General features: G+C 39.7%; 1 protein-coding gene across 2 annotated transcripts in view; it reads left to right on the plus strand.

The window, feature by feature from the left end:
• The window catches only part of ERC2 (ELKS/RAB6-interacting/CAST family member 2), a 936,802-nt gene that overhangs the window by 452,659 nt on the left and 456,383 nt on the right, over positions 1–27,760 (plus strand). For both annotated transcript variants that reach the window (XM_088022015.1, XM_088022017.1), the window contains one exon: positions 619–630. In XM_088022015.1, the coding sequence (XP_087878141.1) occupies positions 619–630 (12 nt within the window). The remainder of the gene's footprint in view (positions 1–618; positions 631–27,760) is intronic.

Genomic DNA, 27,760 nt, shown 5'->3' on the forward strand with positions numbered 1-27,760 from the left:
CTTGAAGCCCTGCGCACAGTGTTTTTGATCATTGTGAGGTGCAGTGCTTTGTGAGCATCTAAAATGGAAATCTTTGAACAGAGAGCCAAATTGTTCAGGTCCTTTTAGTTTTCAAGGAGGAAGGAAGACTAGCTCATAAGATATAACCGTCTAACTTCCTGGTTCAAATAAAATCTTTCCGACATCAGTGCTTACCACTAGCTCTAATATCTTAGTAAATTCCATTTCAGTTTATTAAATAATAAAATTTTGTATGGACACATATAGGAACTTTCCCTATGAGTATTCCTCCAGTAAAGGGAAAATTCTGCTACTGGGTTGCGGGAGCACACCTCTGGTTCACGCCGTGCTTACAGTGATAGGGCGTGAGAGCGGATACTGGTTTTTTATGTGTAATATTTAGTAGAACAGCTTACAGTGTGTGCCCCGGGCTTTTTGGGGTAATATCAGATAAAAGTTGCTTTATTGTCCTTCATTTGGTTATTAAACCTGCTAATATAACATCTGTTGGCTGTATTTTTTAAAACTAATGCATTTCCTTCCTTTTATTCTCTTTTGCTATCCCTTTTCCTTTCTGCTTATCCTCCAAATCGCTGCTTTCACCCTTGCTCCAATCAGCTTGACTCTCAGGTCAGTACTTTCAGTTTTTCTTCTAACCGCCTTTCCCTCCTAAGCTCAATTTATTGCTTGCACTTGTTTAACAAACACATTTCTGAAATGGTTTTCCTCTGGCCACCACATTTTTTTTTTTTCCATTTCATCCCATGCCTAGGGAAGGTTTATTTTATGGGAAAGTCATATAGGTGGGAAAGAGCAAAGAAGAAGATGGGAAATAAATCATTGTTGGGTTATTCGATACATTTGATTCTCAGATTATACAACCAGTAAGAGAAATCAGAGTGAAATTCTAGAGCATTTCTCCTGAGCAGCTCAGAAAATTGGCTGTGCGATGATAAAACATGTTGCAGTGGAAAAAAACAAAATCCAAGAGGCTAAATTTAACCTAGGAGAACAAAAGATCTGCCTGTGACACAGCAACTCAAAAGCTAAATTTAATAGTGCAAACCACTCAGACTTTTTGCTTAATAAATCACTGTGTTTTGAAAGATTTATGATACTTTTTTTTTAAAGTCACTTTTGAAAATTATCAGTGTGTTGGTAACATATTGTACACACATGTTATTTCCTGTCATTGTTTTGGTTTTTGACTTTTTAACTTCATTTTTATTAGCCATAAGACATACTTTAATTACCTAGGGCACAGCATATGGAACCAAATGTAAAACTAGGTTCAGCATTGACTATGTGCACCCTGATATTAAGAAGCAAAATGAATATTTTGTTTTAGAAATGCATCCCAGATTTGATTCCTCTTAGATAGGAGTCCAAGTCAGTAATTGATTCTCCTTTAAGTCAAGCAAGACTTCTTTTTATAATAATATGCAGTACTATCTAGTGATTTCTTAATTCAATCAATGAATTTACCAGAAGGGGCTCATTGTATGATTTTGGGCTACCAAGTCTTGGGAAAAAAAAAAAGACTCAAATTGATAGCCAGTGTAGTCGCTCTTTTGAGAGGCAAGCAATGTTATTTTCTTCTCTTTATTCAGTATCTGCACCTCTTTATTCTGTCCACTGCTCATCACCTAATCCACCAAACTAATGCATTTATGAGAGCAGCAGATAATTTCAAAATGAGGCCTCCTGCCCACACACCAGTTTTGTCCCATTACCTGCTTCCAATCGCTGTGGCTCATAACCCTTGAAAATGAAACCACATCTCTGCTATTCCTACATACCACACCGGATGTCCCACGGCAACTGCCTTGAACTTCATCTCACTGAAGGAAGCCCATTCTCAAGAGTTCTCCAGTGATCTAAACAGAGGTTAAAAGCATGGTCCTACAGAACTGTTCTCATCCTAAACCTAATAACTATTAATGCACTTTCTGGTGCCTCTATGTGCAGATACAGACATCATAATGAAGGTTGGAGAGGAGGAGTTTGGCCACGTGGCAGCCAAATCTTTCCTCCAAGTTTTGGATTTGCTCCTTTAGTGAAACTTTAAGTTTTTCTCCTTGCCTGTCTTTTTTGTTTTCTTTCTATTTTTGCCTTCCCTTTGCTGCTCCTAATCTGCCCCTGTTGATATTGAAGCCCTTGAGACCAGGGACCACTTTGGCTCTCACACCTGAGGCTCCCTGCCAGGATCTTCAGATGTTGTCCACAGGCATTCTGCTGTATCTTATGTGTCAGAAACTGTACTGTGTAGTATTTAGTTTTTTCCTGTTTCATGGTGAATGAACATGAACTCTGACTCTCAGAAGACAGGATGCAGGATTAGAGCTGGGAGAGGTTGTGGATAACAAGGGGTCTCCCTATAAGGGGCTTGGTGTGTCGATTGGGTTTGGTAAAATGTTCAGGCCAAGTCTGGTTGTGTGAACTATATGGTCAAATCAAGATTCAGATCATTTCATCCTCTTACCCCAAATGAACACAATGGAGAAAATGTGCAATCCTTGTCAACAGTCTCTTGTTATATTTTTAGTGTAAGAGGAATTGGGCAACCCTGCTTTCCTGGAACAAAAATGTCTATAAGTCTTGGAAGCTTTCTTGAGCTTTGACAAATTTCCAGAGTTAACTCTGCTTTTTTCCCAACCACTTCCAAGTTTACCAGTTAAAATAAAATGAAATGTACCAATTCTGGGGGGGAGGTGGGCAGGGAGATGGGCTAACTAGGTGATGGGTATTAAGGAAGGCACTTGTGATGAGCACTGGGTGTTGTATATAAGTGACGAATCACTAAATTCTACACCTGAAACTAAAATATTACAATGTATGTTAACCAACTGGAATTTAATAAAAACTTGAAAAAGAAAAAAATATTTAAGGGAAAACAAATGAAATGTAACAATTGAATTGAATACAGGATCTCTGGCCCATGTACTTTCTTTATATGGCTCACAACTGAGATACATATATTTGTGTGTGTATGCATACACACATATGTGTGTATATACATTATATGTGTGTATACACATAACATATATATATTTTTTAAATGTATGGTCTTTCTTACTGTAGAATTTTATGGTCTGCCCTGCACCTCCCTACCTCCCAATCGGAAGTTTGAAAACTTGACTAACTCTTGGGTCTTTTTTTCTGTTCTAGACTCCATGGAAAATCTTCCCCTCCAACTACTTTTTTAAAATGGCCTCATTTCCTTTTCAAACTCTATGTAGACTCTCTGCTTGAAATCAGGTGGACATATAATAAGGATCCAGTTTGGTAAAATGCAAATGTCATATTCCAAACCTGTTCAGCTTCTTACTCCAGAAGACTCCATTTCTGTCAAAGAATCTCTTTACACAAAAACCAGCGGGAAGCTGTAGAGATTTAATAGGATCCCTGCATTGCACTCTGGGGGAGGGTTTATGTGAAGTTTGCTCATTTCTAGGACCTGTTTATGAGATTAGCATGTGACTTATGAAAGATGAAGTTATCTAGATAAATGTATGCAGCCATTGACAAAAAAAAAAAAAAAAAGGAAAAGAAGAAGTATTCTTTGAGATTCACTTCAAAATCCTGCCAGAGAGTTGACCAAGTAAAACCAGAAGGCTCAGGCCTTTCTGGGCTCTTCCATCTTCCGATTTCCTTTGGATCCTGGTTCACCTGCTTCCTTGTTTGTGCCTCAGTATGCCCTCTTGAAGAGGAGGGAGCTGTCTTTGGAGTAGGTGTTCTGGGATCCTCCCTGCATATGTCCCACGGAGGTGGAATTGGTTATTGGCTGTGTGCATCTCCCTGGCAAGCAGGCTCCAGCTCATGGCTGGCGCCTGGCAGCAGGCGTGAGCTCATTGTTACAGTCACTTCAAACATTTCCACCAAAATAAACTCTTTGTGATGTTTCCCCAAAGTTCAGTACTGCACTCTCAATCTCTCATTCTTCTAGCAAAGGATGAAGTCATTACTCCTGGACCTCAGATGCCTGTTGCCCAAAGAAATAATGAGAAACAACTTGCTTAGAGCATTCCCTTGCTGGCCTGCAATTTGCTCTTTGCTAAGGTCGGTTCTTGCCCCATTCCGTCCACGAATACCTAGTAAGCTCCTACTGTGTGCTAGGCCTGGCACTATATGCTGGCCTGGCATTTCTAAAAAAATAGCTGATAAAAAACTGATAAATTCGTTGAAGAAATAATGTATATGACCCTTCATTTTTATATTTGGGATGCACATTGATATTAATAATAATAGAAATAACAGAAGTAAAAGCAGCAGTAATAATATTGGGCATTAACTAAGTGCCAGCACTGAATTTATCACTTTTTATGTAGTATTTACTCAAAACAACTGCATGACGTTGGGACTGTCAATTCTTCTATGTGAGAGAATAGAAAACTGGGGTTCATAAAAGTTAAATATTTTGCTCAAGTTAATACAGCTAATAAGTGAACAAATTGTTTTTTTTTTCACGTGAAAGCCAGTCCTTTCTGATATACAAATGGAATCTTTTGCCACTTCTGCTCCAATTGCATTAAAATCTTTGAGAAGGCCCGCGGTAGGGACATCTGTGCAACTGTGTGGGATCCATGGTTTCCCAACTATGAAGTTCATAGAATATACCCTATGAAGCACTTTGGGGAAATACTGTCCTGCCTGTGGTGCAACCAGCCTCTGTCTTTGCCCTGAGATTCGTGCCCTCCCATCCCCCTCCCTCCTTGGGCTGGTTTCTCCTGAGGTGTCACCTCTCCAACTTTCCCCGAGCCCCTCAGGCAGAAGCAATTTCTCTCTGCCTTGATCTCCTTAGAGCTTTATCTGACGCTTTCCCCTGGCCTGTGTTATATCCTACCTCGAATTAGGCATCGTGTCTCCTAGTAGATGGTGGCCTCCTTGAGCACTGGCTGGGTCTCTGGCTCCTTGGGGTGTTGTGCCACACACTGGAGGTGGCAGTCACCCTCTTGTGTGTTGACTAAATGACTGCTGAAGACAGGAACTTCCATTAGCTTCATCTCACCCCTCCCACCCTCTACTTGGTCCCTGTGGAGAGTTGCTGGTGGCAGAGTTGACTGCACTGGAGATCTTATAGCTTCAGACAGGAAGCCCTAAAAAAAGATATGATTCGTTGTCTTTGAGCTGGATGCTTGGAAGTTCAAGAAAAATAACGACACAAATAAAAGGAAAGGAGAAAAGATCTCATTCTGGATTTATTTTGTTTTCTTCCTCCCTCTCTCTTTCCCTCCTCTGCTCCTTCTTCCTTCCCTTTTTCCTCCCTTTCTTACCTCCCTACTTCCCTTCTGACCTCTCTCCTTCTGTCTTTTATTCCTTCCTTCCATCTTCCTTTCTTTTCCTTCCCTTTGCTTTCCCTTTCCCTCCCTCCCCTTCCCCCTCTTTTCTTGACTGTTCATTGACATCTTTCTGCGCGAGGGAGTCAGTGCTGGGTGTTGGGAATATAGCAGTAAAGCAGACATGACCCCTCCCCTCACTGAATTCAAAGACCAGCACTTCCTATAAGGAAGGATTTGGCCACTAAGAAAAATAGTTTGTCCCATTTATGCTAATAACTGGAAAAACTGGGTTTCAGGTGTTTTTTAAAATTCCTTTTCCTGTTGGGGTTGAAGGGGTCATCCACAGGTCAGAAAATTATTTTCCTCTTTTAGCTGCCTTATACTAATGCTGACATTTCTGGTGAAGTGTCAGAAAATTTTATGCCCAAGCAGACCTGGTAGAAAGCCAGAAATCAGTTGATTTTGCTTTGGGTGCAAATATTTTACTGGGGATGGAAAAAGTTGTTTTCCCTGATTTACAGCTCCTGCAAACATAAAGTGGGTTCTATATTTGGAAATGTTTTTGAACCTTTGAGGTGTAGCCAGGGGTTGGTTCTTGCACCTTTCCGACGTGGCCTTGGTAGGACTTGCCATGGCTAATGTTTTGCTGAGCCAGCCCCAATTTGTAGAACTAGGGCTTTATGCTCTGTATTATTTTTACTTTTTAACTTTTGCTTGAGTGGTTGCTCTGGGTCTCTCTCTACATTCTCTAGAATGTGAAGAAGATAGGGGGAATACAATTTGCATTGTAGTTGAAATGCTTCATGGTACAGTATGCTTCTGATGTTTCTTGGAGATGAGTAAAACCATTCTCAACTTGCAGATCTGTTAAAACAATGACAATAACAGCAAAATCAAGAGATAGTCCCAGGTAAGCTTAATAAGTCTTGGCCCCAGAAGAAGAGATACCAAGTTGGTAGGGTTAACCATTCCTTTGTGTTTTTTTCAAAATTGCCCTCCGCCAACCCCACCCCCCCCATTCCTCCCCTAGTCCTGGCTTTTGGTTGGTGCTACCATATGGATGAATATCAGCAAATAGTAAATCTCTCAAGATATGTTAGCCTTTTCTGTAAATGTTGAGAAGGGGAAGGAATTTTTTTAAAAAATACTTTCTCAGTGTTATTATAAATCACTTTCTAGAAAAATAATATCTATTTCCTTTATATGGCTTTTCTTATGAAATGTGAATTCTATCACTTCATTACCCACAATACCAGCTCAAGTTGTAGGGAAAACCTATCCAACTAGTGACTGAAACTCTCTTCCGTATTGGGTAAAGGTACTTGGAATTTTCACACTGCGTAATTTCACATTTTTGCGAAGCCCACATTTTGGAGGGACCTATTTAAAAATGAGTGGGTACTGTGTATGTTCCTCTGAACAAAATACCTTATTGTTAATATATCTAACAAAGGCTTTGGAGATATCTTTTTAAGTAATTCTGATAATTTGCTGCTCTTTTAAATTTTACTCTAAATTCAATGACTACCATACAGGTGAAGATTAATTGCAATATCAAGCTAAAGAAATATGAAAACTAGAATAGGAAGACAGAAACTGGCTGATTTTGCTTTGGGTGCAACTATTTTATTGAGGATGGGAAAGAGTTGTTTTTCCTAATTTACAGCTCCTGCAAAAATAAAGTGCACTGCATAGGATTATTTTCATAGAAAAACTTTAATTCTCGAAATTATAGAGTGACCCAGGGAATGGAAATGAATTTCCCCTTGAAGAATCTCTTGTTGCTTTTTTTTTTTATATAGTCCAAGAGCAGTGAGACTTATGTTTTAACTCTAGCTTGCCCATTGACCTTCTCTTCCAGTTTTTTTCTAGTTAGTAACATTGTTAATATAAGCATTATTCTTATTGCTATAAACAGAGTATATAATAATTTATGTTTTGCAATAATTTTTCCAATGATAGTTGAAAAGTGTGTGATCCTCACCATGTGTGGACAAATTATACTAATTTCTCGTGAGACCCCACACGTAATTGTGAAGACACACAGTGAACATAAGCAACTCTTGAGACATTTTAATGTGTGGCAGGAGCAGAACTTCGGGCAGTGAATCGCTTTGCAAAATTTTACTTCAGGTCCTGGGAAAATCTCTTTAGAAAGTCTGAGAACATAACCATTACTTCTCCCAGATGGAAACATGAAGTCACGGAACAGTCTCTCACTGGCCTTTGGTGTTGGTCAACTGGAATATTCCCATGGCTGGACAGATCTCGATGTGATGTGTGAGTTGAAGTGTAAGAGAGTGGTTTTAAATTTAACTTCAGAGCCCTCTGCTATTTAATCATATGTCAGTTTGATGGTTCCAAGGACAGCATGATATGTTGCTCACAGATAATTACCGTGGAGAGAATGAGTTGGTTATAATAATGAATAGCTGGAGAATCTTCTGATAACCTGTGATGAGTGGGTCTTGGTGAGAAACACTCACTGGGCAATTGGCACATAGGTGTCCTATCACTCTGGTGAGTGTGGGTGCTCTTCCGCCACCTAAACATGCAAAGCAGGGGCTTTTTAGGGATTCCTGAGTAGATAAAGAAGCACTGCTCTTGGATTTCATGTGTTTCATCTATCCCAGACCTGTTACTACTTTATATTAGTATTTCACTTGTAATCCAGGTTATTCAAACTGCTATCTATTGTCAGAATGTTACAGGTAGAAAATTAAACTCCATCTTAAGAAGCAACCATCCTCATTGCTGTGACATGTTGGCTACACATCCACAGGTCTTGAAGCCTCTCCCTGTGTCTGTAAAATGGAGACAATGTATTACACTCATCCTTTGGAGGCTTGTGGTCAGGATGCCCTGTTGGGCATGGAGCACAATCTGGCACACAGCAGATGTTCATTAAGTGGTGATGTTGTGATGAAGGTTTTCATGACAAGAATAATGGGTGAGAGTAGGGGGTTCATGCAAGAGAGAAGTGGGAGGTGATCTGTTCAGGCAGCCTCCTTGGCTTTCGTAGTTCTAGAAAATTCAGTTGCTGGAACAGTGACTTTTAAGGCTTTTTCCTCTTAAGCCATTGAGAGACTTTGAGGGAAAGGTTGAAAACAACCTTACTCCACGGGATGCTTCTTACCTGAGGGATATGAATAACTAAATCTAGAAAATTTCATCTTATGCTTATTGAAAAGTAATCTTTTCAATAAGATTACTTCAGCCACAAGTTTTCCATATCTGTGCATAAGAGAACCTTATGCTGAGTTTAGGCCAAGTATCCAAGATTTGTTCTTTTATCCATTTATTTACTTTTATTCATTAACTTACTCACTTTCCTCAAATAGTAATTGTATGTATGCTTTGTACCTGGCATTGTGGTATAACTTGAACTATTCCTAGAAGCAGCATCTAGAAAGATGGAAGCTAATTGGTAGGATTTATAGTATGATATTTATGCAGGTGCTATAATAGAATACACGCTGTTCTGCATCTTGATTTTCTTGTTTTTTAAAAATAATGTCTTCGAGATCTTTCCATATCCATACGTAAAAGCTCTCCATTCCTTTTTACTTCTGCATACAGTTCCATCATACCAGTCTCCTCCTGAAGGACTTTTAAGTTGTTTCAGATTTTTTCCTCTTATATAGACTGCTAAAGTTAGTAACTTTGAATAGGCTTAATTTCATATATATAAGAATATGTCTGTAGGATAAATTTCTAGATGTGGAATTGCTAGGACAATACCTTTCTAATTTTGCTAGTTGCCTTTTACGGAGACTAAACCATTTATAGTCCTATCAGTAATATGTGAGTGCCTCTCTCCCCATTAACTCTGTCAATGCAGTGTAGTTTTCAAGCTTTTTTATCTTTGTCAGTGTGGAAGGAGAACAAAGGCATTTAAGCATAGTGTTCATTTGCTTTTATCTTATTACAGGTGAAGATGGGGCATCTTTAAATATGTCCATAATTTGTCATATTCTTTTGTTGTTTTACCTTGTTTATTTTTAGAAGTTCTTTATATATTAGAAAAATTACCCATTTGTCTTATTTGAGTTTAAAATGTTCCTTCCTGCCCGTCTGCTTTTTTTTTTTTATAATTTTGCTAATGGTTATACAGAAATTTTTAAAAATTACTTTTATATAGTCAAACATATTCTGTCCTTTCTATTATATTTTTTTGAATTTTGTGTCATAGTTAGAAACCTCTTTCATACTCCTGTGATTTTGGGGGGGTATTTTTATGGTTTGATTTTCTGCATTTAGTCTTTGAACCATCTGGAATTTATCTTACTGTAAAGTATGAAGTATGGATATAACTTTACTTTTTTCTAGGTCAAGTGAAGTTTAAATGTCACTTCCTCTGTTTGCCTTTTACTGGAGCTAGCCCAGCCCAGGTTAGGTTTGTCTTTTATAAATTTATGTAACTTCCCACTAGAACATGAAGCACAGTCTTAATTCTTGTTCAATGTCTGTCCTCTAGTCCAGAGTGGAACTTCCATCTGGAAAGGACCTGTCTTATCCACCCAGTGCCTGTAAAATAGTAGACATTTAATAAATATTTGTTTTATGAATTAATAGCATGAATCATAAAGAACTGAAGTTATGAGGGGATAGGAATTATGCGTAGCTAGAAGCTACGGAAAGATGTGCAGGTGGCATGTGAGCCATCAAAGCTTACATAGAGGGGAACCAAGTCAACAGGGTGGTGGAAGATTAGATAGCTATTGTTATGCGGGACAATAAAACAGCCCTGTGTTTAGAGTTACCTTGGGCTTTCCCATACCTTTCTCTGTGAGACTCAGCATGAATATCCTTTTTTTTTTTTTACTTCTTAGGAAGTCTAATTTCTCAGCTTTCCCTGGGTTTAGTGAGACCTGCCTACATGATTGAAATCCCTGCCTAACAGTTGCAGGATGTAGGAACAGGTGTGGAAAATATGGCAGGAGCTAAGAACAGAGAGGTTTTGTCCAAGCTGTGTTTTAGATGCTTTGGGAGACCTAGGTAGCTCTGTCTAGTAGGCAGATAGGAATGAAAATCTGGAATTGGACAAAGAGGTATTACCCATGGCAGAGTATGCCAAATTCAGTATGAATGTCATGGGCATTCAGAATACGGATGGTTCGGGGAAGTTTCTATGAATGTGATGGTATTTGCACTGGACCGGAAAAGTGGAAAGAATTTTATCAGATGTAGAACTAGGTGGGGATCATGAGCAAAGGCAACAGAAGTGAGAAGGTACAACACTTGGAAGAGAGGGCAGGGATTCTGTAGCTTAAGTTCTGGAATAGGGAGACGTGTAGGCAGTAAGGGTTTGTCAGGACAGGGAAAGCCTTGAGTACTTAGCTCAAGATTTTGAACTTTTTGAGTCTGGGAATAGCAGACAAGAGTATCCTCCAGAAGGATTAACTCTATAGTATTGCAGTGTTGGAGAGGTAGGCAGTAGCCCAAGCTAGAAGGAACAATGGTGCTAAAAGAAGGTGGTAGCACTAGAGGTGAAGAAGGACGAACAGGCTTAAGAGATGTAAAGAGAATTAATAAAACAAACAAACAAACAGACAAAACACAAAAATCAGCAGCCTGTATATCTATCCTTCAGTTTCTAGAAGAAACTAACAAGAAATTAACAAGAGCCAGCAGGACAGGAAAAACAAATAAACAAGACCTAGCTACTTGAATAGCAGGAAGAAAATAAAGGTGTGCTGGCAGAGATTTTTTGCTCAAGCAGTCTGTAGTTATTGTTGCTGTTACAGTAGCAAACAAAAGACTTAGTTGAGTGACTATTTGGTGCTATACATGATGCTATATTCTTTAGAGTTGATCACACATTTTCTTAATGGCAACTCCAAGACACTAGATGCTATTATTGGCCCCATTTGTGAAAAGAGGACAGCCAGGCTCAGAGAAGTTAAGTAACTTGCCCACTGTCACACAGCTATTAAATAGTAGAACCAGGATTCAAACTCAGCTGTTCTGACTCCAGAACCCAGAATCAACCACTGTTTCCTATTCCACAGTGAGAAGTTTTGTGCTAGGATAAATTGGTTTGGCCCACTAACTCCTGATACCATAGGGACCGCTCTTTAATGTGCTTCTTTCGGGGCAGAAAACTATTTCTATAACACAAAAGGTTCCAAGCATTGATGAAAACCTCTTATAATGGAAGTTGAGAAGCTGTTTGTGTTGGCAGTTTCAGCAGCCTTTTTTTGAGCTGCTGGTCTGAGTCTTCACCCTCTCTTGAGCGGGAATGTGGAATTCCTCTTTTTGAAGTGAGTTGGAGTGGGCTTGGTGAGTGGGCCTCTGTAGAGGCAGCAGTGCCTTTGTAGGCCAGAGACAGTCATCAGCTCTGGATGGGCTTCAAGAAACATGGACGGCAGAGCTGGGGGAAGACCTCAGGCCATCCATCCTCCTGCCTGCTGAAGACAGTTCCCGGTGGGGAATTCTGGGGAAGCAGCCAAGAGAAAAGATGTATTTCCAGGAGGGGTTTTCTGCTTCTTCCAGGAATCATTCTTGGGACAGTTCTTCATGGCCCCACACAGTGTGATCAGAGAATCCCAGCAGCATAAAAGCTGAAAAAAAAAAAAAAAATGAAGGCCTTTTTTGTGATAAATGATGGGTTTCCTTTTGGAATAAAGAAAAAAACCCAAACTAAACAAGTCTCTGATAGAGAGATGGTCTTCTCTGGAGCACAGTATCTATATCTCCCTTGATCTTGTCTGAGGCATGTGGGAGGGTTGGCAGCACATAACAGAGGCTGAGAATTCAAACCCATGTACCTGCCCTTGTTTTCAGGCAGTCATCATACTATGGAATCATTTCTTCCTCATCATTATGGCTAGGTCAAAGGGTAGGTATCATGCCATCAGAATGTAGTGTCTTCCTCCTACAGAGCTTGGGTGGGTTTTTTTGTTTTGTTTTTAAACTTTTAAACTTTAAACTTTTAAGCTTTAACAACTTTGTCTGTGTGCCTGATAGAAAGGATCTGTGTTAGCTTCTTAGTTCTTAGAGCTGCTGGGGAGAGCAGGATTTCTTTTCTCTTTGTTGTTTGCCACTTTGTTTGGTTTACCTTCTCATCTCTCATAGACATTTGACTTTTATTCAGTCCTCCAAAATGAAGATGTTTTGGGTAGAATGATTAACATAGCTTTCCTCAACTTCTCTACATTTTAAGTGTTATTTGTAGATTGTTTTTTTATCAATCAACAGAGTTTTGTAAAGTTTAAAAGCACACAAGACCTTTCTAAAGGCCCTATATTTTTATAATTTAGATAATTCTAAATTTCTAAATTTCTAAGCAATTAGAAAACTTTGCTGCCATTCATTAAGCACTTTCCATGGGCCAGGCTCTGTGCAGGAAACATTGGTATGCAATATTTTTTCTAATCCCCACAACAACCTTGTTACAAGGGCAAAAAAAAAAAAAATCTCTGGAAAGATTGACAAAAAAATGCTTAAGTGTGGGGGTGGTTATTGTGGAGGTGGAGGGGAAAATATAACCTTTCTTTTTACAAACTCTTTTGTACTGTTTAATTTTTTATTACCAGCATGTATAATTTTTAAAAATTAAGATATAATTCATCTACAATAACATACCCTTTTATGGTGTATAATTTAATTGTTGTTGGTGTATTCACAAGGTTGTGCAACCATCACCACTGATTCCAGAATTAAATTTTAATCACCCCAGAAAGAAACACCATAACCATTAGCACTCACATTCATTTCTCCAATCATCCCCCTACCCTCGACCCTAATCTACTTTCCATCTCTATGGATTTGCATATTTGGGATATTTCATATAAATGGGATCAAATAATATGTGGTCTTTTGTTATTGGATTCTTGCACTTAGCATGGTGTGTTTGGGTTCATTCATGTTATAGCGTGTGTCGGTATTTCATTCCTTTTTATTGCTAAATAATATTCCATTATGTGAGTATACCATATTTTGTTTATGTATTCATTATTTGATCAAGTTTTGGGTTATTTGTGCTTTTTAGCTATTCTCAACAATGCTGATATGAACATTCATGTGCAAGCTGTTGTTTGAATACTTGTTGTCATTCTCTTGGGTATGTACCTAAGAGCAGAATTGCTATGTCACATGGTAATTCTGTTTAAGTTCTGGAGAAACTGCCCAATTATTTTTCATGGTGGCTGTGCTCTTTTACATTCCCACCAATACCGTGTAATATTTCCAGTTTCTCCACATTCTCACCAAGATTTGTTATTGCCTGTCTTTTTGATCATAGCCATCCTGGAAGTATGAAGTAGTATCTCACTGTGATTTTGATTTGCATTTTCCTAATGACTAGTGATGATGAACATCTTTTCATGTGCTTATTGGCCATTTGTGTATCTTCCATGGAGAAATATCTATTCAGAGTCTTTGCCTATTTTTAATTGTGTTATTAGTCTTTTTATTATTGAGTTGTAAAAGTTATTTATATATTATGGGTACTAGACCTTTATTAGACATATGATTTCTTATATTCTCTTATGTACAAGTAATTTTACACTTGCATTTGCTATGTTCTATTAAAAACACAACAGTCAACAATTTTTAGTAAGTTGGAAGGGTGATAGGTTTAACAAAATAATGCCTCAGGAAAAGTATGTGAATTTGTGCTATTGTAATTAAATATGTTGCTTATGAATAAATTACCGGTTGACAGTTTTACATTGGCATAACTTTTTTTGGGGTGCTATGAGGTAGGATTAAGAACAATTTGGTAATGTTTAGAACTTTTTCAAAATGTAATCTTGACACCAAATATATACACTGTGTTTTCTGAACACACACGGTCACTTGTGTCAAATGTATGCTTACCGTCTTTTGGTGATGTTTTAGCCACCTTAGAAATGGACTTTACCTTGGATATTCTCTTAGCTTTTGTTTATTGATAGGACTGAATTTCAAAATTTGAGCCACTTCCAACCAAATAATTTGCCCGTTTAAATGCTCTGGGTATGGCCTCATTTTATAGTGCCATAAAATGAAATTTAAAAAGCCTCTCCAGAGAGCTGTGATTAGCATTTTTTTTCTTTAGTTGTTAGCCAAGCTAATAAATATTCTTAGCAGTTCTGTCATCATATGTCATATAAAACTAGATCTAATGATCAAATCTATGAGAGGATCCCAAGTACCACAGCCTTCTGTACAGCTTGAGAGGAAGAAGTGATCCACCTGATCATTAGACCATTGGGTCTTCTGAAGCAAGACTGAACACACACCTCTCAGAAGGGTGGATGAAGGGGCCCTTAACAAGGTTTGGCTTGCTGAGGATCGACGGGCTGGCTGCTCAGGGAAGTGAAGCTGTAACTGCCTGGCCTGTGGTGCTATATGTTCCTGGTTCTCACCGAGGATATACTTGGCTGTGTTTGGAGATGGTCCCATGAGCTTCTCTTCTGATACATACATATATGTGAGTGTATTCCAGTTCCTGACCAGTGCCTTTCCAATCTGCCTGCTTTTCTGGCTCTCCAGCATGCCTTCTTGGGTTCTCCAGCACATGGTCTCTCTTTTCAGAGGTCTCCATTAAAGCCTGGGACCTTTCTCAAATTCTTGACAGCCAGTAATTCATAAAGGGAAAATGAATTAACTCCGTTTTAGCATAGCTGTAGGGCAAGAGAGTTGTTTGGAAGTGATTGCTGCAGGCTGTTAAGACAGCTACTTAGCTTTCAGGGCTGGCAAGAGAAGGATGAAAAGTAATGAGTTAACCTGCTAAGAATTTGGCCATTTTAATCATTTGAGTCTGGCTATACTTTGTCTCCATTTATACTGAGTGGGGAAACAGTTATCTTGATAAGCAGGGATTTATCTCACCCCACCTCTCAGTGGCTGCCTGGATTCAGAGTAGAATAGACTCCTTTATGTAGCAAGGGGAATGGGCATGCTTTGTATGAGTAAGAAAAAGAAAAAAAGCCATTTTTTCAAAGTTCTTATCAGCAAAGAGCATTACCAAGAAACCCAATAGGGTAGTGATGACATTCAATTTTATTTGTACCAGGAATGCACAGATGGCTAGAGTTAGCAGCTATTCATTTTTAGCACATATCTCTCATTAATGTTAGGGGGAATTACAACAGACCTATCAAAGAGGGGGGGAACAGAGGAGAGTCTGCAGTATCAAATAAACGTGCATCATTTTTTGTGCAAGGGTCACATACTTTGAATAATTCCTTGCTGTAATTGTAACTTTCCGTAGTTAGTTTATTCTTCTTGCTGAATTTGTATGTTGTCATGGTATTTTTAATGGCCTGAAGAAAAGCATTTCAGCAAACTGCCCCGGTCTGAGACTTAACAATTAGTCATTGCAGCTTGTGGGATCGTTTGTGAATAGCTCAATCGAGATGTGTTTTTACATAAAATTTCCCCTTGATTAATTGCCCAGGAAATGCTTCCAGTTCATAGAAATTTGTAAATCTGTATCATAAAATATTCCATTCCCAACAGTTCAGTCTGAGAAACTTGTGATTTTTTTAAACCATCATGTGTTCAGGTGTTGCCAGGACTTTTCTTTTAATCAATTTCCACCAAACAGCAATATAGAAATTAAATCCCAACAGCGAGGAAAGCTAGGGCTGTTTATTTCCCTTCTACATTCAGGACAAATAGTCTGGTTTTCTGGAAGATCCAAATTGAAATGTAATTTTTTTAAAAAAAGAAAGATCAAATGGAAAGACAATCAGTTGATTAAAAATACAGGACTTGGGTTCAATGGTACCAAATTTAGTAAGAATTTGACACATTATTTTCTTTTTTTAAAGATTTTATTTATATATTTGAGAGATAGCGAGAGCACAAGAGAGAGAGTGTGCATGAGCAGGGGGGAGGGGCAGAGGCAGAGGGAGAAGCAGACTCCCCACTGATGAGGGAGCTGGATGCAGGACTCAATCCTAGGACCCTGGGATCATGACCTGAGCCGAAGGCAGATGCTTAACCGACTGAGCCACCCAGGCACCCTGACACATTATTTTCTAATAGAATGTTGCTTTTCTCTTGGGCTGGACTTGGATATGTTAAATTTATAGGGGTTTTCAGTTTCTTCAGTTGGGAAAGGGGAAAATCTTTCTTGCTTCCAATTTCTTCTTTGGATGACGAAGAATTCTCATTTTATAAGATGCAGCCAGAAAGAATTTGGTATTTATACTAGCAAATGAGCTTACTAGTAATAGGAAGCATTGCCTAAAGTGAAAAATACGGGGTTGAGAGACTAATAGAGCAAAACACTGTTTTTGCACATGAATTTCTTTTCTTCTGCTTTATCTAGAATCTTAAATATTTTTCATATTTAATTGATATTGATGATGTTTTTCTCATAAAAGTGAAAAAATTTTAATATGAGTTATCACCTAGTAGTGTAGGAGAATTAGTCTATATGATGTGAGTTTAAATTGTTTCTTATTTCTAAATTACATGACAGCTACATTTAATAGAGTCATTTGTCATCATCCTGTAGGAACTTTATACAACTTCCACTCTTCCCCAAACCTCAGCTATTCACTGGGTAAATGGTTTCCTTGAATGCTGTGTGAGGAATATGAGGGCAGGCTTCCTCTTGTCTGTCTGTCTGACTTCACGGAGTCTCAGATGAGTTTTAGTCTCCCGTGGTGTCTATTTTTACAACGGATAGAGGCTTTGCCTAAAGGAGAGATGCCCTCACAGGCACTGCTCAGGTGTGTGTGTGAAAGAAATATAAATATATATGTGTGCATGTATGTTTTTGTGTGTAGTTAAGGATAAATAGTGTATGTGTGTGTGAACTAAATATATGTGTGTGTATATGTGTATATGTGTGTGTATGCATGTTTGTATGTTTGTGTATCTCCTGATGTAAGAAACAGAGTATTTGCTGAGTTTTCTGTGGTAAGAAGAGAAGATGCTTGGAACCGCTGACAGGGAGTGGTGATGACATAGCTTTGGGAAAATAATCTTATAGCCAAATAATGGTGGAGTTGTTTCTGTTTTTGCTTCCGTTCTTGTCTTGGTGGGAGGATTACCCTGACTAGCTCTGATAAGAAATTAGCAAGTGAGGTAAGTCCAAGAATAGCAATGATAGATTAGGAAAATGGCCTGAGTTGTAGAGTCTAATGGGTTGGAATAGAACCCAGCTCTGCCTCCTTCTAATTGTAGGAGACCTCTAAGCAAGTTGCTTGCTTGTTCATCCTCATCTTTCTAGTCTATGATGGGGATAACAACACCTACATCATACAGTGGTCCTGAGGAATAAACATGTACATTGTCCAGTGCAGGGAGATGCTGATAAAATGCTACTTTCTATAGCATGCCTGCTTATGAACCTCAGTCCTGGTGGATGCTCTGTGGATTTTAGATGGGATCACAGTTCCTCAAAGTTGGGCCACCCTGCCCTTGGGAGCTCCAGCAGCACTGCCATCCGGGTGGAAAGTAGAAAGGGCATGAAAAACTCGTGTGGATGATTAGGATTTTGCCGCATCCCTCCATGGAAAGATCCTATCATGACTCCAGTGTGGAAGACTGGGTCATTTGAGGAAATAGTCTGGGCCAGGAAGAGGGAAGCATGAGAGGGGTCAGGAGTCTACAGATAGGCTCTGGAGGAGGCCTGAGAGTGCACTGTATTTTCCAGAATCTTCCTGAAATGGATGGAGGTCTAAGCTGGCCCTTGGTTTTCTCTGACTGTTTTGGTTTGAGTAACTGTCATCAAGTAGAAGACCTTTCCATGGGGGCAATCAAGAAAACAGGATTGCATTGACTCACAAGAAGGATAAGAGCTGCCCAATATATCTTATGATTGGGAGATAGCTATGAGTTTTCATAACTTAAATAGCAGAGCTAAGTCCTGCTCCACAAATCCAGGAAGACAAGAGATGCCACATCTTTATGTCTTTATTGCTTTCAAAGCCACTTAGATCAGACCTCAGATTGGAGGCCATACAACCAGTGGAGGCAGACATGTGACCCAGATATCACCTCCAGAACCCGTCAATCAGCCTGTCACACTGCCTCCTAAGGTTTGAGCTTTTAACTGTGGAGCTGAGATAACCCAGAACCTCAGGTGCCATCTTCATGGTACTTTGTGGGTCCTGGGATGTGGGGTTGAGGGCATGGGAGCCTTCTTTCCAACACTTTTTCTATTTGTCATTGAATAAAAGTAGGTGTCTTTCCCCCACAGTGAGCCAGCCTGGATTCACGGAGGACAGAAACCACTACCCTTTTTATTCTTTTCCTTATTACTAAAATGGTTGTAAGGTGGCATTTATAGATCCTTTACTATATGGTGGTACTCTTCTTGTATTATCTCATTTATTTCTCCTTTGAGTAAGTATTATTTTACTGTTCATATCCTGTTGTGTAGATAAGGAAACTAATATAAAAAAATTAATTCACCTGTCCCAGGTCCTTCAGTGAAGAAATGGTTGATCTGAGGTTTGAACTCATGCAATCGGGCTCCAAGTCACGGCTCTTAAGCTCACTTTGTCCCACTGTTACTTTTGGCCTGTTTCTAACCTGAAACCAAGAGCTGATTCAGAGCTATCCTGATTCAGCTTGGATGGCCCATTGGTGAAAAGCAAAGGAAGGGCATTGTTCTGCTTCCAAGCAGAATCCTCAGGTTGGTCAGGGCTGAAATTTCTCAAGGAGAGAGTGAAGGTCAGTGGTCTCTACCTCCCTGGGAATAATGAAGTCGCTGAACTACAGCAGAAAGGGTGACTTTTCTCTAGTACTGAATAAAAGGAGACATTTTAAGCAGCTCTAACTGATGAAACTTGAGGACTGGCTCAGTGGCAACCAGAGATAACCTCTTGTACCTCCTAGCTTACCTGGCACTTCACAGTGATGCCCAGGGTTTTAGACATACCAGCTGAGTATATGTGTGCAAGACACTGAACTGCTCTGAGCAGTTATCTCATCAGGCATCCATGGAAGATTGGGACTTGCCTCTTGTTCTCCACGTTCTTCAGTGCTGTCTCTGTCGTTTCTAGTCATGGCTTTGGTAGTATCCACGAATCTTTGTTGTTGTTAGTTATGTGTTCAAAAACTAGGATGCATGGGGTTCCTGGGTGGCTCAGTTGTTAAGCCTCTGCCTTCGGCTCAGGTCATGGTCCCAGGGTCCTGGGATCGAGCCCCGCATCGGGCTCCCTGCTCAGCAGGGAGCCCGCTTCTCCCTCTCCCTCTGCCCCTGCTTGTGTTCCCTCTCTCTCTGTATCTCTCTGTCAAATAAATAAATAAAATCTTTAAAAAAAATTAGGATGCTTTTAGGTGGTACAGATGAACACTTATGTATTTTATTAATTACACCTTTTTGTATTAGAACACCCATAACTTGCATAAACATGATTTCATTAATTCTTGCTTAGAAAGAATCTAAGGCTAAGAGGTATATAAAGTAAAAATATTTAAAGAAAAATATTAAGTAGCACAGGCAGTGCACAGTATAGCAAAAGTCATTGAGATGATACGCTAATAACTAAAACTTGAGAAACTCTGATTAACACTATTATTCCTCAGACTTTATACCTCAGAACAATGATTCAGTGGGATGATCCTTGGAGGGGAAAAGGGTTTGGGTCAAATAAATTTAATGAACACATCCTACCATGTCCCTTTTTAGAGATTCACAGTACACTTCACATTAGTAAAGGCTCTGTTAAGTTCTTCAGTATAAGAAACCTGTTCACATTTTTTTCTATGTCCGCAAGACTTATTTGATCCTAACCCTTTTTTGTTTGTTTTTTTTGTTTGTTTGTTTTTTGCAACAATTAATCACATCCCCCAGAGCCAGTGCTGCCAGGATAGTGTTGTAAATCACTGAGTTAGGCGAACATCACCGAGTGGAACTGAAACAGGTGGTGTCTCAGTAATGGACTTTGGAAGTGGTTAATTGTGTTGAAGCAATTGTGGGGGGAAGTGGTTTGTTCTGTCTTCTCATATAATTGGGGAGAAGTGGCTTACACCCTCTTTGCCGATAATTCTGCCACTTTGTTATCCTTCACTGATTTTCATTTCATCCGCCATCCACCACTGATTCTGTTTTACTCATTGTCATTTGACTAAGAGTTAGAAGAGATTTGAGTTATAAGAAGAAGAGTGGAAAGAACAGGCATTTATTTTTGCAGTGTGTTGTCATGGGGATAAATACTTGGGAAAGTGTAAGGATGCATAAATTTCCATAACCCCTCATTGGCCATAAGTTATGCCTTCCAAATGCCTTAGGTTGCACTGGTGAAAATGGTTTGGAAGAAGTTTGAGAAATGGAAAAATGAAGTCTGTTAGGTAGATACCAAGGTAAACAGTTTGAAATGGACAGTAAAAAGATTGTGAAGTATTTTTGAAAGATTAGCACAAACAAAATAAAATAAAACTTTAAATAATTAAAATTAATTCTCTTTCTGTTCTTTTCCCTGGTTTTCACTCCCTTGTATAGTCCCCTCCACTTGAATGTGACTTGGATCTGGCTGATAGAATGTGGCTAAGGTGATGGGTGCCACTCCCTCGAATAGGGTATGTCATAATGCAAAGGTGGTGGATGGTACTCCCATGATTACATTATTAAGACTCGATCTTAGCAGACTGGAGGGAGATTTTCCTGCTGGCCTTGAAGAATCAAATAGCTCTACTGTTAACTGCCAATGGAGAGGACCACATGGCAAGGAGCTATGAGCAGCCTCTAGAACCTGAGAGCAGCCTCCAGCTCCAGCCAACAGCCAGTAAAAAGATAGGAACCTCATTCATTCAGCTGCAAGGAAAGGAATTCTTCCAACAACCTGAATGAGCCTGGAAGCACATCCTTCCCCAGTTAAGCCAGCGGGTAAGAAATGCAGTCTGGCTAACATCTTGATTTCAGCCTGGTAAGGCTGGGATCAGAGGGCCCAACCAAGCAGTACTTGGACTTCTGACTCACAGAAGCTATGAGATAATACATGAGTGTTATTTTAGGCTGCTAAGTTTGTGTTAAGTTGCTGTGCAGCAATGCAAAACTGGTTCAGTGTTAGTCTGAATTATCTTTGGGATGGTTTGATAAGCCATACCTCGGACCAGATCCTAAAGAGAATATAACTTATTGATGTTAGTGTTTTGCCTCCCTCTTAGAGAAAAAAAGATTGTTATTCTCAAAAAGGAATGTCTAGATCTGGCTAGAATGCTCCATTTACTTTTGTGACAAAGATCTCATAATAATGTACAATAATATTATATTATTTTCATATGGCATGATAGATAAGCCCATGAGCTTTGGCATCATAGAAATGAGAGTTCAAATTCTGGGTCTTCTACTTATTAACTGTATGATGTATGATATTAACCTCTCTAAGCCTCAGTTTCTTCATCTGTGGATGGGAATAAAATTACTCTCCATGTAAGGATTTTGTTTTGTTTAACTGAGGCTATATATTTATAGTGCTTTAGCATAGTGCCTGACACTTAATATGACATCCAAGGACAGAGGGTGTTTTTATTATTTAGCAATATTTTAAAATTGATTTCTGATAGGAAATAATATAGACTCTGACACATTATTTCTGTACTTTAATTTGAAAAACCAGCATATAAGATTTTTATCTTCTTATACCTCTGCTTTGTTTTACGTCTGGGCTGCTGCAGACCAATTCCAGATTGGATGCAATAAAAATAGGTCTTGCATACACCAAGTGCCCCTGTGCTCATAGGTTGCTTTGGCTGTATATTGTCTGGGCAAATCGCCCCCAACCTCTGGCCAGACTGTGGAATGTTGGTTTCCTCCAACATTAGCCCCTCGGGGGTCAATTTTCACAGTTTCCATATGTTTTTATATTACCCCAAACTGTAAATACAACTGACACCCTACCAAATTGGCCCTAATGTGCCTATGTCTAACAGTGGAGTCGTAGGCTTTTAGAAGAATACAATACTCCCTAGAATTGTGGCAGTTATAGGAATGTTTTGTTTTTAAAGTGTTTAGATTCTATTTTTTTATTTATTTGAGGAGAAGTAAATGATGTGCAAGGAGAAGATATGAGTGGGAACAGGGCAGGAGTTTTAACCTTATGTCTTAGCCCTGTCTTGGGTTTGCCCCCACATTTCCAGAAGTTCTGTCCTAAGATCTGTTACCTGTTATCTGTTATTGTTCTTGCCCTTTTGTTTTCCTCTTACTTTCCCTTTTTGTTGAGCATCTACTTATTTTTATCTTCACTCATTTTATCATCTCTAAATCCTTTGTCTCTGATTAAATCTGTACAGAAAGAAGAGGCAAATTCATTATGATGCAGTGAAGTTCCAGGATATGAAATACACTAAATATTTCTCGTGTAGATTCACCCATAAAACCAAATAATTTGTTCAAAAAGTGGTCACATTAAGGTTAACGGGTTCAGAGAACGGAAATTAATAGGGAAATTGCGTAGCGTCCTTGTTGGTTTTGTGTTCTGCTTTGTAGCTGGGTCTTCATTTCAATAACTGTGGCTGCCACCATGAAGTTTGAAGCTGTTAAGCTCCCACCTTCCATTCCAAGGCTCCCCTGGTGGCAAGCCAATATTCTTGAATAATTACCTCATGTGTATCTAGTTCTCTGATAGCCAACCAAGTTGCTGCTCAGGGCATCCTATAAAGTTTGGAGTGGTTTGCCTTAAAGTGGCTGGGCTACGGAACAGAGATTGTATCCTGAGAATTTTCGTTGCTGTTCCCTAGACCTTTCTGGGGCAGCCTGGAAGAAGAGAAAGTGAGAGAGGTGTGAAGGAGCCCTGCAAAATTCTCCACAGTTGGGTGGCACAGCACAGAGGTTAAGGGCATGGGGTTGGCCTCTGAAGCCAGACTGACTGACAATCCTGCCTCTGTACTCACTCGTGATGTAACTTGGGCAGTTTCCTCATCTGTAGGAGGAATAATCAAAATATCTGCCTAATAGGGTTGTTGTGAGGATTAATGAGCTAATAAGTATAAGATGCTTAGAGCAGATCATGTGATGTGAGCGTTTTCTGCCTATGGTTATCATTACCTCATAGCAATATTAGAACATGTCTAGAGCAGCATTCAGCAAACTCTGGCCCATGGGCCAAATCCAGCCCTGCTACCTGTTCATGTAAATAAAGCTTTATTGGAACACAGCCGTGCCCATTTTTGTAACAAGCTTAGGCTGCTTTCATGGTACAATGACAAAGTTGAGGCAAAGTTGAATACTTTCTGGATTCTGAATACTTTCCACTTGTTCCTTCAGTCTTTCCACATGGTTCGCAAAGCCTAAGATATTTACTAGCTATATCTTTATAGAAAAAGTTTGCCGATCCCTGTTTTTAGACTTCAGAAAACATAAGTGAGAAAAGCCATCATCTGTTGTGAAGCATGTAGACTTTTAAAAAACATCTATTGAATATGAATTAAGTTAGGAAAGAGATACTGGGTCATTTGTTTTGTGCATAGCCTTTGTAGATCTTCAGTTTAATTTCAAAAGTGACCTTTATAGGAATATAGGAATATCTGGGTTGTTATTATGTTGGCATTAGGTAATAATGCCCAGTTGTCTTCATCAGCAGTCCAGTCTTATTTCTTTTCAATTTGACTGGGTACCATTTCATAGACAATAAGCTGATATTCATTATATGAGATTGAATTCTTCTTTATAGAAAGTGTCTTTCTTAAACAAATATAAGAGGGCAATCTTAATTCATGTAAATCCCTAGATACACATTCCTAAATAATTTTATGGATTCACATAAAACACCTAGCCAACACAAGGGGGCCTGTTTCATCCTTTGATCAAGCAGCAGGAGGTTTTAGAATTGAATTCAATGCAGCAGAAATCTGTTGGTTACGGTGGAGTAGGCATTGTGCTAGATTCCTAGAGAAGAGAACAAGACAGTTGTGATCACTGTATGGAGGGTGCTTATAGCGGAACAAGGAAGACATTAAGGGATCAGAAATGTGTTGCGTTCTGAGCAAGGCAAGCAAAGCATAATTTGGGAATTTGTGACATGGGGATCTGACTTTATAGATTGACCAAGGCTTCTAGGAGGATGTCCTCAGAGGGATACATATGAATTATCTGTGATGAAAGGGCTGATATGGGAATTAGATGAAGAGCTTTCTAGAAGAGGAAAGCAATGTGCAAGGGTCCTCAGCATGGTAGGACTTGTTGTATTGAGGGTGCAAATAGAATGCCGGTGTGGCTGGGGGAGTAGGATGAGATAAGACTTTGAGAGGCAAGAGGTAGACCTGGTAGGAGTCATGGGAAGAAGCATGGCCTTTCCCACAGGTAGTGGAAATCCAGTGAGAAGTTTTAAGCAGCAGAGAAATATGATCCTGTTTGTGTACTAGATACTCTGTCCCCTGTCCTGTGGAGAATGAATTAGATGGACCAGTTGGAGCTGGCGTCCTTGCTGAACTTGGAGGTGACGGTAGCTTGGGCCAGAGAGGATGTGGTTAGAAGTTGTTCCTTCACTCTTGTGAATACCCCAAGACTGGGCCCTGTTCTGGCAGTAAGGCCTGTCTGGTGGTAGAATAGCCAGTAATCAATTAAAAATGCAAATAAATGTATCATTACAAGTTGTGGTGCATGCAGTGGAGGAGGTACATGGAGTGTGCTCATAACAGTTTTGGTGAGGGGGGTATTGTTAGATTTGATGCCCCGAAAAGGCTCCTCTGAAGAGGTGACATTTCAGCTGAGACCTGAAGAATCAGTCAGGCATGTAGGAGTGGTGGCTGTGAGGGGAAAGGTGGATGGGGGGCAGACAGAGAGGACAGTACATGTCTATGCCCTTTAGTGGGAAGGAGCTAACATTATTTGGAACTGAAAGAAGACTGGATTCTGGATTCTGGGGGTAAAGGTAAAAATGGTTTGGGAGGAGGCTGCTGAGATCCACAGATGTGTGATTCAGTTCTCTGGGAAATGGGAAACCATTTGAGGATTCAAGGGCATGATCTGACTTGTTCTGAAACACTCTTGCTGCTGGGTGGAGAATGACTTAAAAGGGGCCCAAGAGCAGAAGCAGGAGACTGGTGAGAAGAGAGAAGTGTCATGGTCCAGGACAGGAAATGATAGTGACTTGAGGTGTTGTGGTAGCAGGAGTGATAGAGAGAAGGGGTCTGCCCACTGTGTTTCCCTATCTGCATTTCCGCACGGTCAGCTCTCAGCAGGGCATCGAAGTACCATGGGATAGATGGAGCCATGGTGTACTGAAGTAGGGGATGCATGTGAGGCAGGTCAAGATGGCAAGGGACCCTACCTTGGGTTCTGCTGGTGGTGAATCTGCTGCCAACTTTGACCATATGGGCTGAGAAGCCTGAGCATATAGTCCAGTCTACGGTGTGAGGAATGTAGAACATCACAATACATTTATTGCTTGACAGGGGGAAAAATAATCATTCCTGGGCTACGATTCACAGACCTACATGACTAGTCTATGCTCTCTGGGTCACCAGACCTACATGAGAGGCCAAGCAGTAAGAAATTTATTTGATGAATAGTAAATGGGAGCCAGATTTGTTAGTTCTGTGACCCTTGTAACTGTGTATGGTCTGCTTGCCAGGAAGAGTGTCTTGTTATTATGTGCCCCTGGATTGAACATCGAGTCCCAAGGAGGGTGAAAAACAGGCTGACCTTTTCCTGTTTCCCTTTGAGTTTCCTGTGGGTGTGTGCCAGTCCTACCAAATGCATCTGGAGGAAGACAAGGGGCATCAGAGAACACCTGGCTTTCTCCCTGGGATCTTCCATAGGAGGCCCCCACCATCTACTCTCTTCAGCAAAGGCTCTCAGCTGTTGGCTTCCACTTACATTTAGGGTGATGCTCTATTGATATCTGTGGGAGGAAGTTCTTCAGGACCAGAATAATGGAGAACATTTGAAGGAAGTCAGCTCTTTAGAAATTCTCCAGGGGAAATACCTACAAAAAACAAACCCTTTTCTTGCTAATTATGACCAGCTTCTGCTGTGTGACCTGCTTCCTAGGTTTTCCCAGCTTGGGTGGGGAAGTCAATAGTGGAGGGCAGGGAGAATGCATATGGGTGCTCTAGAAGAGGGTTTGGGGTAGGGGGAATTTAGTCCTAAGTCATGTTGGAGCTAAGTCCTAAGACCTTGGCCCTACTTGTTGCTCTTTGCCGGGAGGAGAGCTGGATTTAAGTAGCCACAGCTGGCCAGATACTTTCTCTTGCAGGAAGGAATATCATGCTCATGACATTTAGCACATTTGTATGTGCTATAAAAATATCTTTAGAATAGTTACGTAGCTTTCTAAAATTTATAGGAATGCTGGAATACTGAATGGTATTTACAAGCTTTAAAAAAGTGGAGTCATCTCAGTGGTTAAAAGTAAAAGCCTTTATTATCGGAAATTCTGCATGCAGTACTCATTGTCAGCGTCCATTGTGTGTGTGTGTGGCCCATCTACTTGTGCAGTCACTTTAGGATCCCAGCTCACTTACCCATGCTTGTCGTGACCTTCCTGCAACATTTCCATTAGGATAGCCTTCCAGGAATGCAACTCATTTATTATTAAGGAAAGCATACTGGAAGCTAAATGTATGACACAAAGGGTTTGATAATGCATTCCAAAGTCCATTGTTTGAGGCATTTTGAGTGTCTGGTATTCTGGTGTGGGAAGCAAGACACTAAATATGTGTTCATAACATTATATAACACATGATCACATTTATATTTCAAGCTAAGAGTGAAACAGAGAGGGAACATGCTGGAATCTGTTCTAAGCATTTTACCTGTACTAACCTATCAACTCTTCACAGTAACCCTATGAGTTATATACAATTATTTCCATTTCATATATGAAGAAGCTGAGTTACAGAGAGGTTAAGAAACTTGCCAATGGTCACACAGCTAGAGGGTAATGGACTTCTGATGAGAGACCAGGGAGCCTGGCTCCAGAGTTTATGCTACTAGCTCCTGACCTTCAGTGCTTCCTGGAAGATTCTTATAACCCAGAATTGTCTTCCATGGGGATTATACCATTTTACACTCTCAATTATACCTACATCTGGTTATTTAACCAAGAGTTATGAAAACATATGTCCACAAAAAAATTAATACAAGAATGTTCATTGTGACCTTATTCTTTTTCTAATTTTATTTTATCTGAATTCAATAAATTAACATCTAGTGTATTTTAGTTTCAGAGGTAGAGTTCAGTGACTCATCAGTTACATATAACACCCAGTGCTCACTACATCACATGCCCACTTTAATGCCCATCACCCAGTTACCCTGTCTCCCATCCACCTCCCCTCCATCAATCCTCAGTTTGTTTCCCATAGGGTCTCTTATGGTTTGTCTCCCTCTCTGATTTTGTCTTACATAGCAACCTTATTCTTAACAGTAAAAAATCAGAAACTGTCCAAATATCCATTTAACAAGGGAATGGGTAATCAAGCTGTAGTATATTCATATAATGGAATATTACTTGATTTCAGCAAGAAGGAACTTAGGCACAATATGAATGAGTCTCAAAAACCTTATGCTGAGTCAGCTGAGTCAAAGAAGTCAGACCCAGAAGGGCATGTACTGTATGATTCCATGTATACGAAGTTCAAGA

Source organism: Eumetopias jubatus, unplaced genomic scaffold (assembly GCF_037043125.1).
Source record: "Eumetopias jubatus isolate StellerSeaLion01/CBP00866 unplaced genomic scaffold, mEumJub1_p1.0 scaffold_1, whole genome shotgun sequence".
In the NCBI taxonomy this organism is placed as follows: Eukaryota; Metazoa; Chordata; class Mammalia; order Carnivora; family Otariidae; genus Eumetopias; species Eumetopias jubatus.